Source organism: Varanus komodoensis, unplaced genomic scaffold, assembly GCF_004798865.1.
Source record: "Varanus komodoensis strain SLA01 unplaced genomic scaffold, ASM479886v1 scaffold6_2, whole genome shotgun sequence".
Taxonomy (NCBI): domain Eukaryota; kingdom Metazoa; phylum Chordata; class Lepidosauria; order Squamata; family Varanidae; genus Varanus; species Varanus komodoensis.
In genome coordinates, this window is record NW_025336346.1 from 14011648 (window position 1) to 14026712 (window position 15065).

Consider the following 15065-nt stretch of genomic DNA (forward strand, 5'->3'; position numbering starts at 1 on the left):
GGTCAGGTCTTTTCACTAATAGCCAAAATAATTTTAAAATCTCATTGCTTTAAAATGTCTATTTACTCCAAACAAGTTAGTTCAAAGCTACTTGAAATAACACATATTAACAGTCAATAATACAGATAAGCTTGGGATGCAGTCTGTTAAAGCAGAATTCTGCCTTAAGAACAGGAAATGTCATATCAGAAGCATCAAGCTATATAAGAGATAGCTGATGGGAAAGCCAAAAGGTGGTATCATACCAATCACACAAGATGTCAATCATTCTATAGCTTCACTTTATAAATAATGCCAGTATGAATTAGCTCCTAACAGAGCTTGTATTGCTAGCTACACAACTTCATTAATATTTTCTCAGTCTAGAATGAAAATCTCACAGAAACTAGAAGCCACAAAAAACATTAAATTCCACAGGATGGTGGTGAGGTGGGCCATTTTTAGAGGCACAGAAGTTTAGCTGATTCACCTGTTTAAGGCCAAACCTGAGTGTGTCTCATTCTCACAACTACACTAGACATAACAAGGGCTACAAAGCATACTCTGCAATAAAGGTGCCAAATTCTGTATCAAGAATTACAAACATGTTCAAGGACTTAATTTTCTTAAACTGAGTAACTCAGATGTTACTTCGATTCTGTGTCACTGAAACAGTGCAGGCATAATTGTCTTAAAATCTTAACTATGGTTAAGGGACTGGCAACCAGTCATGGGCTCATGTACTAGTTGTCACTAACTCATCCTCTCTCCAGCATACATACTAGGCGTGCCACCACTCTGTATATCAAAAGCTGTAAACATCAAAAGGAACACACTCTGCCACAGAATCACTGTGGTGACAACATCAACACCAAAAATAATGGAATACTAGGAACATTATTACACTATTATTATATTTATACCCTAATTTGTCACTAAGAAAATAGTAACCAAATTGCTCCATCCCAGTGAATGAAAGGCTTGGTGCAATCCTGAGATGGGAAAAAATAATGGAGGCGTCTAAAGAAAAAAATATTACAGGAATGGGTGGCTTCAGTTACCCCCACATGGACTGGATAAATGCATGTTTTGTCAAGACAAAGAGATAAGAAATAAACAATTCTGTTTCCAAGGTTGCTTTAGAACCATTAGCTCTTCATCACATTAGAAGCCCCATTAGCACAAGGGTAGGTTCAGATACAGTAGTGACCACAGAGCTATCAAATTTAATTCAAATGTAAGTGGAAATTTGTCAAGGAAGTCCCACAAGAAAAATGTTCTTCAGAAAATTGAAGTCCTTCCCAAACAAGAATAAAAAGTAATAAAATTTGCAAGTCTGTGAAAACTGTTCACATGGATACAAAAAACCATTTTGAGGAGCATATCTGTAATAATATTTATTTATTTATTTATTTATTTATTTATTAAAACATTTTTATGCCGCCCCATTCGCCGAAGCCTCGGGGCGGCTTACAACAATGTTGTATTATATTAATATCAATATAATATTAATATTAATATTATACATTAATGTTAATATATTAATATTATAATATAATATTAATATTATAATATTAATATTATGATATTAATATTAATAATATTAATATTAAGGCCCTTACATCTGAAGCCAGAAAAAACTTAGGGAAGAACTGCACTACATGATGATAAGAAAGTTAAGGAGAACTAAAGGAGAAAGATGAGACTGCAGAAAGCTTAATGAATTCTTTTCGTATGTCTTCATTGCAGAAGATGTAGGACAGATATCCATGGCCAAACTGGCATTTTTGGGAAGGGAGTTTGAGGAACTAAGGAAAAGAGTGGTGACAAGAGATGAAGTTTTAATCCATACTGGCAAATTGAAGTTAACTATCATCAAGTCCAGATAGGATGCATCTAAGAGTATCTAAAGAACTCCAATGTGAAGGTGCTGCTCTTTTAACAAAATATGTTACAGCTAGACAGATGTTTTTATCCTTGCCTCTTTGCACTAGAACTTCTTCACAGAGCACATACTTGGACCCAATATAGAATTTGCACCACAAGGATTACAATTTGCACCACAATGGCCACCAGCCTGCACAGCATTATAAGATTAAACAATTTCATGGCAAGAAAGGGATATCAAATCCCTAGTATTACTATTACATTTACAGCCCACCTAACTGATTGGGACTCTAGGTAGAGCACATTAAATTTAATGTAATTAAAACATTCAAACGTTTACAAAAGCTAAAATAATTAAATTTGATTGTATATTAGACTACTACCTAGACTAAAAACATCTCTAAAATAAGCAGTAAAACTAATGCAATGCAAACTCACAGGCCATTCCCTAATGCCCACTGGAATAAAAAGGCTTAAGCTTGCTTACAGGACCCTAACAGGGCAGGTACCAACTGGCACATGAGATCACATGTCAGTCCTTGTCAGCTGCACTGGCTGCCAGTCAAAGTCCCAATTCAAAGTGCTTGTTCTAACATTTAAAGCTATTAATGGCTTGAGGACAGGTTATCTGAAGGAACACCTTATCTCATATGTTCCTGCCTGGCCCTTAAGATTGTTTGTCGAGGTCCTTCTCATGGAACATCCCACCCCAAGAAGGGGGGGGTGGCAATCAGGAGAGGGGCCTTCTCAGTAGTGGCAGCCCATCTCTGGAACATGCTCCTCAGAAAGGTGCAACTGGCATATCCCTGACATTTTTTAGGTGCCAAGCAAAGCCCTTTTTGTTATTGAACCTTTTAAATACTATTTGTAATTTGCTGACTGTTGATTGTTATATTGTTGCTTTATAGTATTTTAGGTGCATATTGTTTGCACTATTTTTGAGTATTTTAAGAATTTAAAATTTGTAAACTGCCCAGAGAGCCCTGTGGACTATGGGGTGGTATATAAATGTTAAAAATGAATGAATGAGTGAATGAATGAATGAATGAATGTAGTTTCCCTAGGAAGGGTATCTCAAAGTCCTGGGGAAGCCACTCCTGCATCCCCATCAATCGTGCCTGTGACAGTGGTGGGACTAACAGAAGGGCCTCCCCAGAAGATCCTAGAGCCCATGCAGCCTTCATTTTAATCATGAGAGCTATATATTGCCTTCACTATCCGAGGCAGTATGCGTCTGCATACCAGTTACTCGTAATGCGGAACAGTAGGGTGCATGGGTATTCACATCCTTCTTGTGGGATATTCATAAACATCTATACATATCCAACTAAGAAGCAAGCTCTGTTGAGTTTAAAGAAACTTTCTTCCAGGCAATAGGGTACAGCCTGTACACTTTTGCCCCAAACACCAAGTTCAAAGGTCTGCTAAAAGAAATAGTGTTATCAAGTATTTTTCACAAGAAAGGTGTGTGAGAAAAGGCATGGTTTTGCCATGAGATTCTATAAAACCGAGTTACAAGAAACATAAACTTGTGATAGAACTGGTACTTACTTAGCCATGAGTTTTGCTATTCGCTGACAGTCATTCTTGTCATAGAACCAGATACTGTAAATTGACACTTGAAAATATTAAAAAAGGAACTGGTTAATACAAGACTGTATTACTGTCAACAATTGAATTGATTACCAATGGAAACCTCAGGGAACAGGGTACAGATATTATAGATTCACTACTTTAAGTCACTTCTGTAAGAATGAGTAATAGAACCAGGTAACAGTTAGCACTGATGCAGAAGGAGCAATAATAAAACAGATGTTGGGTTATGGAATTGTAGTTGCTAAGTCAACAGTTGAATATGTACAAACTATATTTAAAATAAATGTTCAAACAAAGCTTTAGTCTTAAACCACAAAAAGGTTGTTTGTTCAAAATTCCAAATCAAAGAGAATCATTTTAGGCAAAGCAGATAAATAGCACTTAAATTATGAGAGACACATGAAAGCAGTGCCAAAACATACACTTCATTCTAGTTATGCATCCATGATAACTATGAACCACTTTATTGCTTAGGAGTTAGTTAACCATTTATAAGATTATAGTGTTAAAATGATATCTCAGTGAGTGAACATTTAAAGTGTATACTTTTCAACCTGGAGGGGAAAAAAAGAGAAAGTCTAAAGAAACCGTAAGTTTGACAGGTTTTTCCTTCTGGAATCTACACTGTAGTCTCTTATTCTGACAACTAGAGTTGTTGCTTTGTCATCTTAACTATAAACATCTACTACTTGTCAGGTGCTAAAAAGACCTTGCATCAAGGAGATTAGGGAATCAGAGGAGAAATAAATTGGAGAAAGGGGGACAAAGAAGGCAGTGGGCTAAAATCAACTGACCAGAGGAAAGGATGAGTGAAGCAAGCAAAGGGGGTGACAGGACAAGGACAAAAGGATTAAGAAAAATACCACCAGGGATCAGCAGAAGCTGTCATGCTGCTGGTACAGGGACAAATTAAAGAGGCATAGTTGATCAAAAAGCTGAAAAGGAAAGGGCTTCGTATAGTATGCTGGCTGGACTAGGAATACCAAGGAATCTCACTCTATACTATAGTATATTATATTGTAAATGCCACAGAAGTGGACGTTGCCAGGTACTTTCTTTCTTGTTCCTAGGTTCAGACTTAGAAAACCCTCTGCTCCTGCAAGCACTACTGGCATTGTTCTACAGTTCATCCATGCTAGTATTAGCATTCAAAGCCTAAATGGCTTCCAACCAGGTGATCTGAAGGAATGCTTCATCCCATATATAATTACCTGGAACCTAAGGACATCTCTGGGGGTCCTTCTCCAGGAGCCCCCACCAAAGGACCTTTTCAGCTATGGCACCCCAGATATGGAATTAGCATCCCAAAGAACTGAGTCTGGTGCCTGCTCTGTAGTCTTTACAGAGCCAGGTAAAACTCTTTTTATTTTTCCAGTATTTTAACAGTTAACTTTTTAACTTTAGTTTTAATATTCCATTTTATTCCTTACCACTGCAATACCTCTGTGCTGACTTGGTTGTAATTCTGTGATTTTGTCTTATGTTTGTTTTTTTCTTGTTTGTGTGTTTAACTTTTGTTAACTGCCCAGAGAACCTTGGCTTTGGGCAGTATAAAATGAAATGAATGAATAAACAAATAAATAGGCTAGCGCAATGTAATTTACATTGGCAGCAGTTGAGAGAACATTGCCCTATGCTTTGTGAAATATTGCAGGTTACAGTGTGTTGCCACTATAATTACAAATATACATAAATATTAGCCTGTTAGAAAATGGGATACCCTCAAGCATTTCCTTGCCTAATTTAAAAAACCTGCAAGAACTAGAAATTGTTCTGCACCTAAATGTTAACTAAAATGGCCAATAGTGGCATACTATATAATGATCACTCCTGACAATTGAAGGCACTTTACCAAAGAGGAATGCTGGAGAAATGCGATACAAATAGTCATTATTCTACTGGATAGAAAAGTCTTCGTTTTATTCTGGTGTTGCTAGCTCAGTGAAAGAAAACTTTTGTCTAAAGCGCATATCAAAGCCAAGTACTAATGGATTTGTCCTAAGCAAAGCTGGCTATTGAAGGCAGAACAGAGATAACTACTTTGCTACAGAATACACAAGAAGTGGCTTCTGTTAACACATCATCTCCATGCACTACACTATACTACATGTTTGGCTGCCCTCAACTTAAACTCCATTATAAAACTCCTAAATGCAATTTTACCATTTCTCTCTACAGAAATAGCATCAAGCAGTCTCACATCTTATCTTGGTTGACAACACTGAGTTAAAGCAGTTACTAAAGATCCATTTCCCTTCCACAATCAAACACATGCCATTCTGACAAGACTGCTGATAGCCACAGGTGGCTTTTCTTCAATTTGCTGAACAAACTTTAATATTTTTGCTAAAGAAATGGGATGATTGCTTGACTACAAAGATGTTTATTTAGGATGTAATCTGCGGTTACAGCAAAGGTAACAACACTTCAGATACATCTTGCAGGACTCAACCTTTGTGGCATTTCAAGTGGGAAAATAAGCAAACAGACTCAAAAGAAAAAGAAGAAAAACCAGGAAAAGTGCAAGCATTTTCCCCATTTTAGAGTTCAGAGTTGTGAACCACATCCATCCTGCAACACCATGGAAATTAGTTCTCTACATCAAGACAGAGATATCAGGTATAAAGGGAAAGTTGTGAGTGAAACTGATTTAGAAGCATACCTCTTAAAGACCTTTAGAGGTAAGTTCTATACTATTTGATTTCTTTTAATGTGAATCTCAGATGTTGTTTAGATTACATTTGCATGTATAAATTTATTATAATAGCTTAACACAGAATCGAAATGCTTAGATTTTAAGTCCTTTATGGAGTGGGTAAGAATTGTACAGGACACTAGAAATATTTCTACCTGCAGTCATTCCTTTTTTATTGAGATGTCTTATATTGCTTCCCATTATGTAGTCTGGTAACTACAGAATTACCACCTTAATTAGTATAATTATCAAAGAAAACGTTCATTTTTTAAAAATTCGGGTAACAAAAACTTGCACTACATTCTGAATAAAAAGACAGGAATTACATACCAGCCTTTTCCTGCCCTTTTGAAGTTAAGTTAGGCTGCAATCATATACTCACCAACCTGAAAATAAGTCCCATTAACTCAATGGGGCATACTGTAATTGCTTTCTAACTACAGATTAAGAGGTACCTGGCTGACATACTAGGTTTGTGTTTTTTTTAAGATGTAAAGAATGATTGACTGTTGTTTTCAAGCAAAGCACCAATTTTGCTAAAACAAGTAAACTAACTAAAAATCAAACTGTCTTTCTCAGATAAAAATGCCAAGATAAGGGTCTGATCAAGCCTTTCATGCCTATGTTGGCAGAAACCCCAAATATATCTGCACTCATTCACAGGATCGCTGCATGTTTGAAATTAACTGCCAAGCATTTGCAAACATTACTTCTGAGGGTAAAAAAATTGTTGTTTGAATCTGGTCTTTCTTCAGTGTCACACTCAAGTTTTAAATGAAAGGAAACAGACCTGTGCTGATCCAACAGTGCAATCCTTTGTGATAGTAGGGTTATTGAAATTTGATCACATTGCATGTATCGTTCTATAATTTGCTATTATCCCTTCCCTAGCTTTAATATATTTTTACTGAAAGTCAGGATGCTGAAACAATTAAAGTAAAAACTAAATAAATCTTATTTATAGAGGTTTACTCAAAAGCAAATCCCACTGTGTTTATTACCTGGTAAGTATGCAGAAGATTGGAGCAAATGTTATGTGAGTTTTCTATAAATGTGAAGGTTTTGCTGAAGAATATTTCTTCTCATTTCTAGATATGACTAACTTAACCCTTGATGGCTATATTACATTATCTCTAAACTAAGAAGCTTCAGACTTTTATCCTGGAACTCTAGGTCAGCCTGCATTTTTTATTTTGTTAGATAATTAAAACAAAAACAAAACAAGGTAACAGCAACCAATTAAAAATGAAAGTCAGTTTTTAGAAGTACTTGTGCTAAAGAAGCAGGCCAATTCTTCAAACTCAATCAGCATCATGACTTCTTTGATATTTTGACAATTATTTTGACTGGCATGCCCTGGTCAATTATTTGTAAAAGATATAGAGCACACACTGCAGGCTCTCTCCTGACTGAATGCCTTCTCACCTCACTAGCATCTCATTCCAACACACCAGGTGAGAACCACTGTACCCTGTTTGTTAGTCAATCAACTAGGATTATGGAAACAAATGTTCAGAGCAGCAAAGATACCAGGAAGATGTTCAAGCAGAACAGCAACTAGACCATATTAGATGGAATCCACATTGTTTAACAGCATAAGCATGAACAGAACATAGCTTGAAGAATGGCATCTTCTGAACTGAAACTGATGGAGAGCAGAAGCTATGCCACACTTGCACTGCTTAAATAACCAGGTTCAAAAAGTTTTTTCTAAACAATATATTCAAGTGCAATACTTACAATTGGCATTTCGGTATAGTAGAAAGGGTTCATGCAGTTGAAATTCTAAGTCCTTGTTTACAGGCTCAACCAAGTTGTGCATGTTCAATCGATTCACAATTGTAAAGCCATAGTAAGGTGAGGCAGACCTATTGTTTCAAGGGAAAAACCAAGAGAACTAAGGACACCCATATTATGGATAACAATCTACCTTAAAGAAAAATCAATAGCAAACTCATAACAATCACATGCTACAGTTAGAATGTCATGCACTGCCTGAAATTCAAACATAACAGATTGGATCCAGAGGTGTGAAGTGGAAGAAAATCACATGGTAGTCTGTAAACTCTTGGTCAAGGGCTTGGGAAAGGGGCTTTGCAATGTTTTCCGCCAGCAATCATTTTCTAGATTTTGTGCAAATACTGTGCAACATCTTATACAAAGAGAAACACTTCTTTGGGTATGATTCTTATACAAGGATCATTTGCAAACTCAGAAAATTACCTTCTGCATGCAAGAAGCCTTCCACTTGCAGAAGGCACCTCTGATCCAACCCATGATATATCGTATTGTACCTCTGCATCTAAATACCAAAACACAGCAATTATTTGTCTATTTTTAAAAATGTACTACAGTTTAGTCACCCCTGATGAATGCCAGTATATTCAAAGAGTATGTTAGGAATGCAATGGACAAATCACTCAAGCTATAGTCCAATATGCTTTGAAGCATGCTATCCTATTAAGGTAACGTAAAGTTAGCAGAGCTTAAGTGACAACAGTACACTGCATCATGGGTCGAAAAAAATAAGAGGTCACTTCAATACATTGCTTCATCTTTTTGCATATGTTATAACAGATGGACTAACAGCCTGAGCTAGTATGTCAAAAATAATTAAAAATTCAACTTAAGTCATGATTAAAGCAGTAAATACTATGCATAGACAACCCAAAGGCACTGCAACAGTGTAAATAAGGAGAGAGAGATTTTGGTTTTTATTTTCTCTAGAAGTAAAAAATGGTTGTAAAAAAAGCTTATGGTTTATTGATACTTATTGCTGAAAAGATACTAGATGGTTTACAACAGCTGTGCATTTAAAATGCTGCTAACACTGAAGTGAAACTAAAAATGGACAGGTTATAGTTGACTCCAACAACTGTATAAATTTATGTAGTCCCATGGAACTCAGACTTAAAGAATATGCTTGGAAAGCTACACAAAATCAGAACAGACCATGATTCACCCATTTAGTTTTCTACTGACATTCCAGTGAATCAGAAAAGGGGTGTCACATGCTATACTTCCCAAGAAATAGCCACCTTGGAAAGATGATGGTCTTCAAAAGTGGCAAAGAAATTGATCAAATAAAGTATGCAAAGTATCCCAGAGTTCTCTATAGACATCTCACAAGTACATTAAGGGCACAGTCCTATTAATTGCACACATGATGCTTGCAAGCCCTTGAACTTGGAGATTTAGTACCATCCAGGGCACACTGAATGCAACAGATGTGATTGAGAGGGGGACAGAAGGAGGCTGGAGCACCAACAGCTGCTGCTACACTTGGTATTCTCCCCTTCTTGTTTACAGAACATCCCTTTTAAACTCTCTCCTGGGTTTATTTTCTGATGTTGGAGAGGTAGCTGGCATGGTTCTCTCTGCAGTAGCTGCAAGATGGAGAAAGATTGGAACAAAGATTCCCAGCTCCAAGGTTGGAACTCTGTCTCCAAGTTTAGACCTGGTACTCCAACTCATCCTAAAGTAGTATTTAAGGGCTTGTCCTCTAAAATACAAAGAGGTTCAGAACTGGAAAAAAGAACTGAAACTCTAAAAAATCAGGCTGAGTGATTAAAAAGCATGGTATTAAATGATAACCTTTCCCACTTTCTTTGCCAAGTGGGAAAGATTAGACCCAGCTATAAGAATTTAAACTAGAGATTTAACTTCTTCCATGATAGGACCATTTACTAACTACTTCTCCACATGTGATAACACCTCATGACTACAAATAAATCCACTATGTTACATAAAACTATAAATTTCAACTGCTTTATCAGCAATATGACAAATCCACCTCATAAACATTTCCCAGTAAGTTAAAGATGTTCTCCTAGAAGTCTTCTTTCAAGATTTAGTATCTCTATTATTTAACACCTGCATAATTTAAAATAGTCAATTTAATCTCAAATTCTAGTCTCTCTAAAGTATTCCATAAAAATATGGCAATTGAGTTCCAGGAGGCTCATCAGCAAGTAGTCTAGCTGCTTCTATCACAATATGCCTACTGAAAAGCACTGCCCTGGCTACTCTTTAGGGGGAAAGGGAGAGAAGATGGCAGGAAACATAACTGATTCCATTTCATCTGGCATGTAATATTTCAGATGGAGCACCTTAGGCCCAACTGCGGATGTGAACCATAAAGTGTCAACTCACAAAGACAGTAGCTGAACAATTTAAATCAAATTAAGAATCTTAAGAATTAATCTCCAAGATTACTACAACTTTGATTTTAAAATATGGTTGAAAGTGGGACTTTCTCTGTATCATCAGAAATGCATAATGATTCTGAAAACAGGATATATTTTGTCACCTTCTAAAGGATGGTTTTATTATTATCTGTAGCACAAAAATGGCATGTTATAGGAAATCTTAAGAGAGATTTGTCCTAAATCTAGACAATGGGGAAGACAAACAGTAGAAAGAGAAGGGAGAGGAAAGGACAATGAGAAAAGGGAATAATATAAGTAATTGCAATTACACATATGAAAGCTGTATTTAAGAAAGACCAAGGCCTTAAGGAAAAGGCTACAATGAAAACACTGGATCTGCAGGAATTTGTAGGAAGAAAGAACTCTAGGCATAGCTAAAATGTTTAGGCAGATGGAGGAGCAGAAGTCACAGGCAGGTATATGATGGACAATAAGAACAGAAAGAGCAGGGGTAGCACAGAGAGCCAAAGTTAAGGAGGATGAGGCAAGTTTAGTAAGAAGGATGTTTGGAAAACAATGAAGAAACATTTAGACTGTATGATACTAGGTGCCCCATCTCAAGAAGGATACTGTATTTTGAAAAAGGTGCAGAAGTCATTGAAGGACTGGAGCATCTTCCTTTTAAAGAAAGACTAAATATTTGGAGGATTGTTTAGTTTATCAAAAAGCGGGGATATGGCAACAAATTTAAAAATTCATTACATCCATGGTTGTTAGTACAAAACTAACTGTACCTAGAATTCAAAATTGCTATTAAGCCTTTTTCTGTAAAGTTTATCTCTCTCAAATGAAGCACCAAATTTGGTTTCTTAGAAACATGTAAGTAAAATTACTATATAGTACCATGGTTTAGAAAACAAAACATGCACCTTAAACTATGTTTTATTCATGCAGTGGATGAGCTGCCATGCTTAATAATATAGTACAAAGAATGCCCACAAATAAGGTTAATTCAAACTTACCTTTTATAGACAAATAAGGTACCTTCTACATCAGTCTTCTCCTATTCAGACAACAGGAAATTAAAGCAATAAATTAACTTATGCATTAGAGCTTTTGCAGAATTAAGTTTCACATTTTAAATTTATTTAAAGCAATTTTATGCCGCCCCCTTCTCAAAAAGCCTCGGGGCGGCTTACAAAGCGACAGATGTAAAAAAATCCTTAAAATCCGGATGAATGAAATTCTAGCTACAATACAGTTAATGAGTTCTATTTACTTGAATGGTAAAAGACAGAACTGCTCTGGCTTGGTCCAAAGACTCAAGTGTTGATAAGGAAGTGCTTGTGTTGAACATATTAGCATCTACACTAGAATGTCTACAGGCATAATATTAACCCAGTGGTCTAGAAAAATGCACAGATACTAATGTTCATAATTAGATATTCGAGAGCATGGATTTAGAAGTCACCTGCTCTGTAACAGTTACGTTGAAGCCAATATAACATTTTAGTGTCTTGCTAACATCTTCTTCAGATATATTGGGAAGAGATAGAGTGACTTTTTCTATATTAACTACATTCTGCAATTGGTAATTAGGATAAATACACAAAACCTGCTTTTTTCTAGGTCAAAATACTGCAAAGCTGCCAACTTTAATTTATTTTAAACCTGGTTACAGACTTCCCTACCAACAAGAATTTTGAATCCAAGCTGTGAACACACACAGAGGGATGGAGGGAGGGAGATAAGCAAGTGTATGCATCTGTTTTAAGAAAACAGTTGAGTGACCACAATGCATCTCCCAGATTCAAAAGAATTTAAAAAATGTAAACTACAGATCTGAAAGCCTATGAAAATGTTTGTAGACTGCCTTTTCTGCTTGCAATAAACGTCCAAAATAGCTTATACTAAGCATACAACCAAGCCAAACAAAATCAAATCATAATATATCACTGGAAAGAAATTAATACAAAACAGTTGAAGGAGCAAGGAGCAAGTAATATCCTACAGAGATTCCTTATAATAAAAAGGATTCCACTGTAAAGCAACAGTACAGAAGGGACACAGTTGGAGGCATCAAGGGGGAGAGAGTTCCAAAGCCTGGAAATGACAGCAGAAAAGGTCCTAACCCACACAGGTCCCTCCTAGTTTCTGACAACAAGGGCATTCAGAATAGAGCCTCCACTAATGATCTGAGAGTATGGATACATTTATAGGGAGAAGTAAGTTCTGCAAAAATCCTGGTTCCAGCAAGTCCACTTAGAAAGGGAACCATACCATATACTATCGCACTCAGTATGTTTACAATGCCACAGTCCTGAAACTTGCTGTGCAGGCCCTTAGCAAACACAATTGTATTATCCTTTGATACATTTCCTCTTGCATGCTAATTTTATTCCTGCATTAATGTAGCTTGTTGAGAGCAGCAGTATTGATAGTGGGGAGTGAGGGGGGAACAGCTGGAATTGGGTCTTCCTGCTGCAAATGTTTGTGCAAATACCTGCATGGGCAGATGGTGAGAACAGCAGCAGAATTATCTGCACAGTCATTTTGCCTATAACAGCAGTAGACAAGTTGGTGTCTTCCAGATGTTATGAAGAACAAAATTCATTATTACTGACCATTGGCCATGCTGTTTTGAGCTAATGAAGCAGGCACATTTACCTATTGAAATAGATGATGGATCAACAAATGATTTCATTTATTTTATTTCTATATCACATTTTCTCCCGCAAGGAAGCCAGGCAGCTTACACAATCCTTCTCTCCATCTTATCTCACAACAACTTTGTGAGGTAGGTTAGGCTGAGAGTCAATGACTTGCCCAAAGTCACCTAATAAGCTTCATGGCCAAGTGAAACTCAGGTCTCTCAAGTTCAAGTCTAATGTTTTAATTACCAAGCCACACTGGTTTAAGGCAGAACTTTCCCCAAATTGTATCCAAGAAACATGTTAATTTGGCTAAGCTGGAACCCAAGTTGCTTAGCAAACTTTATGGATAAGAAAAATCAAAATGTGGGTCTTCCTAATCCTACAAGAGCTGATGCATATGAATGCCCTTCTAATTACACAAGTTAAAGATCTGGTGGAAAACCATAAAGTTAGACCAGATTTATTAGAAGGATGAGTATTATGTACAAATCAGAAGACTATGGAATATGGAGCCTATTTGGTTCAGAAGAAGTTCACATCCACCTTTCATAATTCTGTCGATATAATTGTAAGCCTGATAGCTTGGGGGTGTGGCTCCACCAACACACTTGCCACTATCCTTTGATTCCATACTTGCAGCAACTAATGCAGATTTGAAATCCTGCCAAAAAAATTCATTTCTGATGGGGAAAAGAGGAGAATGGGGGCAAAGAAAGCAAGATTCATTAATGTGCAAAGCTCCCCTTCTAAGTTGCAAGAAAGATTAAAAGCAGTGTATTTTAAGCAAATTTACATGAAACAGAAACATGTCATAGTAACTTTAGCAATATTATCTGTGTATGTCACCATCTTTTTTTATTTTAAATGAAGTTTACTTTAGGCATGTGCCTATTTAAGCTATTTCAGTGTGTATAACCTGTGAACTGGCCAACTACAGCCACTTCTGGCTTTAGGGAGCAAAAAAATAAAAAAACACTAATGAAGGAGACAAATAAAAAGTTCATTATTAGTTACCAGCCAATTTTAGAATTACTGCTATTATGGCGAGTTTCAACATGCTACAGCTTAAAACTCAACTGCGCCGAATATAAGCCCATAATATCTTGGGAGAAACAGGGAGCACAAACAGGCTTCGAATAACTGCCTCTTGGAAAGCCAAGGAAGGTGGGCGTGTTTCTGAGCTGGGGAGCCAAATGGGCTGAAGCCACTCGCGTCTCCCCGAGGAGCTCTTCTGAGCAAGCGACCAAGCCTGTAAGCCTGGTGGGGGGTGGGGAAGAAAGGGATGAGTGCCCCATCCTGCCCCGGGTGGGTGGGCGGGCGGGCGGGAGGAGGCGCTCCGGGAGGGGTCCGTGGGGCGCCCCTTCCCCACGAGGCCGGAGGCACTGCGTGACTGACTCTGAGAGAAGTCCTCGGCCAGGGGGTGGGCGCGGGGACGGCAGTGCGAGGACGGGGAGAAGGCGGGGGGCACAGGATAGCGCCGAGAACGGCCCGCCTCCATACGGACAGGTCCCCGTCTCGCCGGCCACTTACCCACTCGTTGGCCTTTGGGTTGAAGCGGTACAGGGCCACTTGGCCGGTCACGTCGGCGATGCTGGTGATGTAGGGGTCGTGCTGCTTTAAGGCCGCCAGACTCATCTCCTGCCCCACTTTACTCAGAGACTCCATCTTGGATTTGGGATCTCGGCGGCAGCCGCGAAGGGAAGGAAGGAAAGAGGCAAACAGCACCAAGTCCGTTGTGCAACGTTCCCCCTCCACCGGCCGGAAACGCTACCTCACGTCCTTGGTTCCCACCTGGCTGCGCGGGATTTCGGGGGTCCGAAAGGTCGCTCGTGCCCGCCTGGTATCTTCTGAACGCTTGTTGCTTGCTCGCTTTGATCTTCTAGAGTCTTCGAGCCGAGCCGGTCTTCCCAAAGCTGAAGCTTTGGTGGAACCATTCTAGACCCCAGAGGCTTCTCCCCCAAGCTCGGCAACTGTCCCGCTTCGAAATAAGATAATGTGCTCGATCCTTTACGCTGCGGATTTCACCATTTCTTCTCTACAACTACGAGTGCAAAACCAAGTTTTATTTTTAAACAGCTTCACGGTTCTGTTTGCGTGTGTTTTAAG

The 15065-nt window shown here is 38.1% G+C and overlaps 1 protein-coding gene across 3 annotated transcripts in view; it reads right to left on the reverse strand.

Annotated features, from left to right (window-relative positions):
• Positions 1-14636, reverse strand: part of DCP1A (decapping mRNA 1A) — a 39199-nt gene extending 24563 nt beyond the window's left edge. For 2 of the 3 annotated variants that reach the window (XM_044451268.1, XM_044451267.1), the window contains exons 1-4: positions 14490-14636; positions 11328-11368; positions 7898-8025; positions 3418-3484 (exon numbers count right to left, since the gene is read on the reverse strand). In XM_044451268.1, the coding sequence (XP_044307203.1) occupies positions 3418-3484; positions 7898-8025; positions 11328-11368; positions 14490-14624 (371 nt within the window). In that variant the 5' untranslated portion in view covers positions 14625-14636. Of the gene's footprint in view, positions 1-3417; positions 3485-7897; positions 8026-8380; positions 8460-11327; positions 11369-14489 lie in introns of all 3 variants that reach the window. The other variant, XM_044451269.1, reaches the window with a different exon arrangement.
• Positions 14637-15065: the final 429 nt, after the last annotated feature.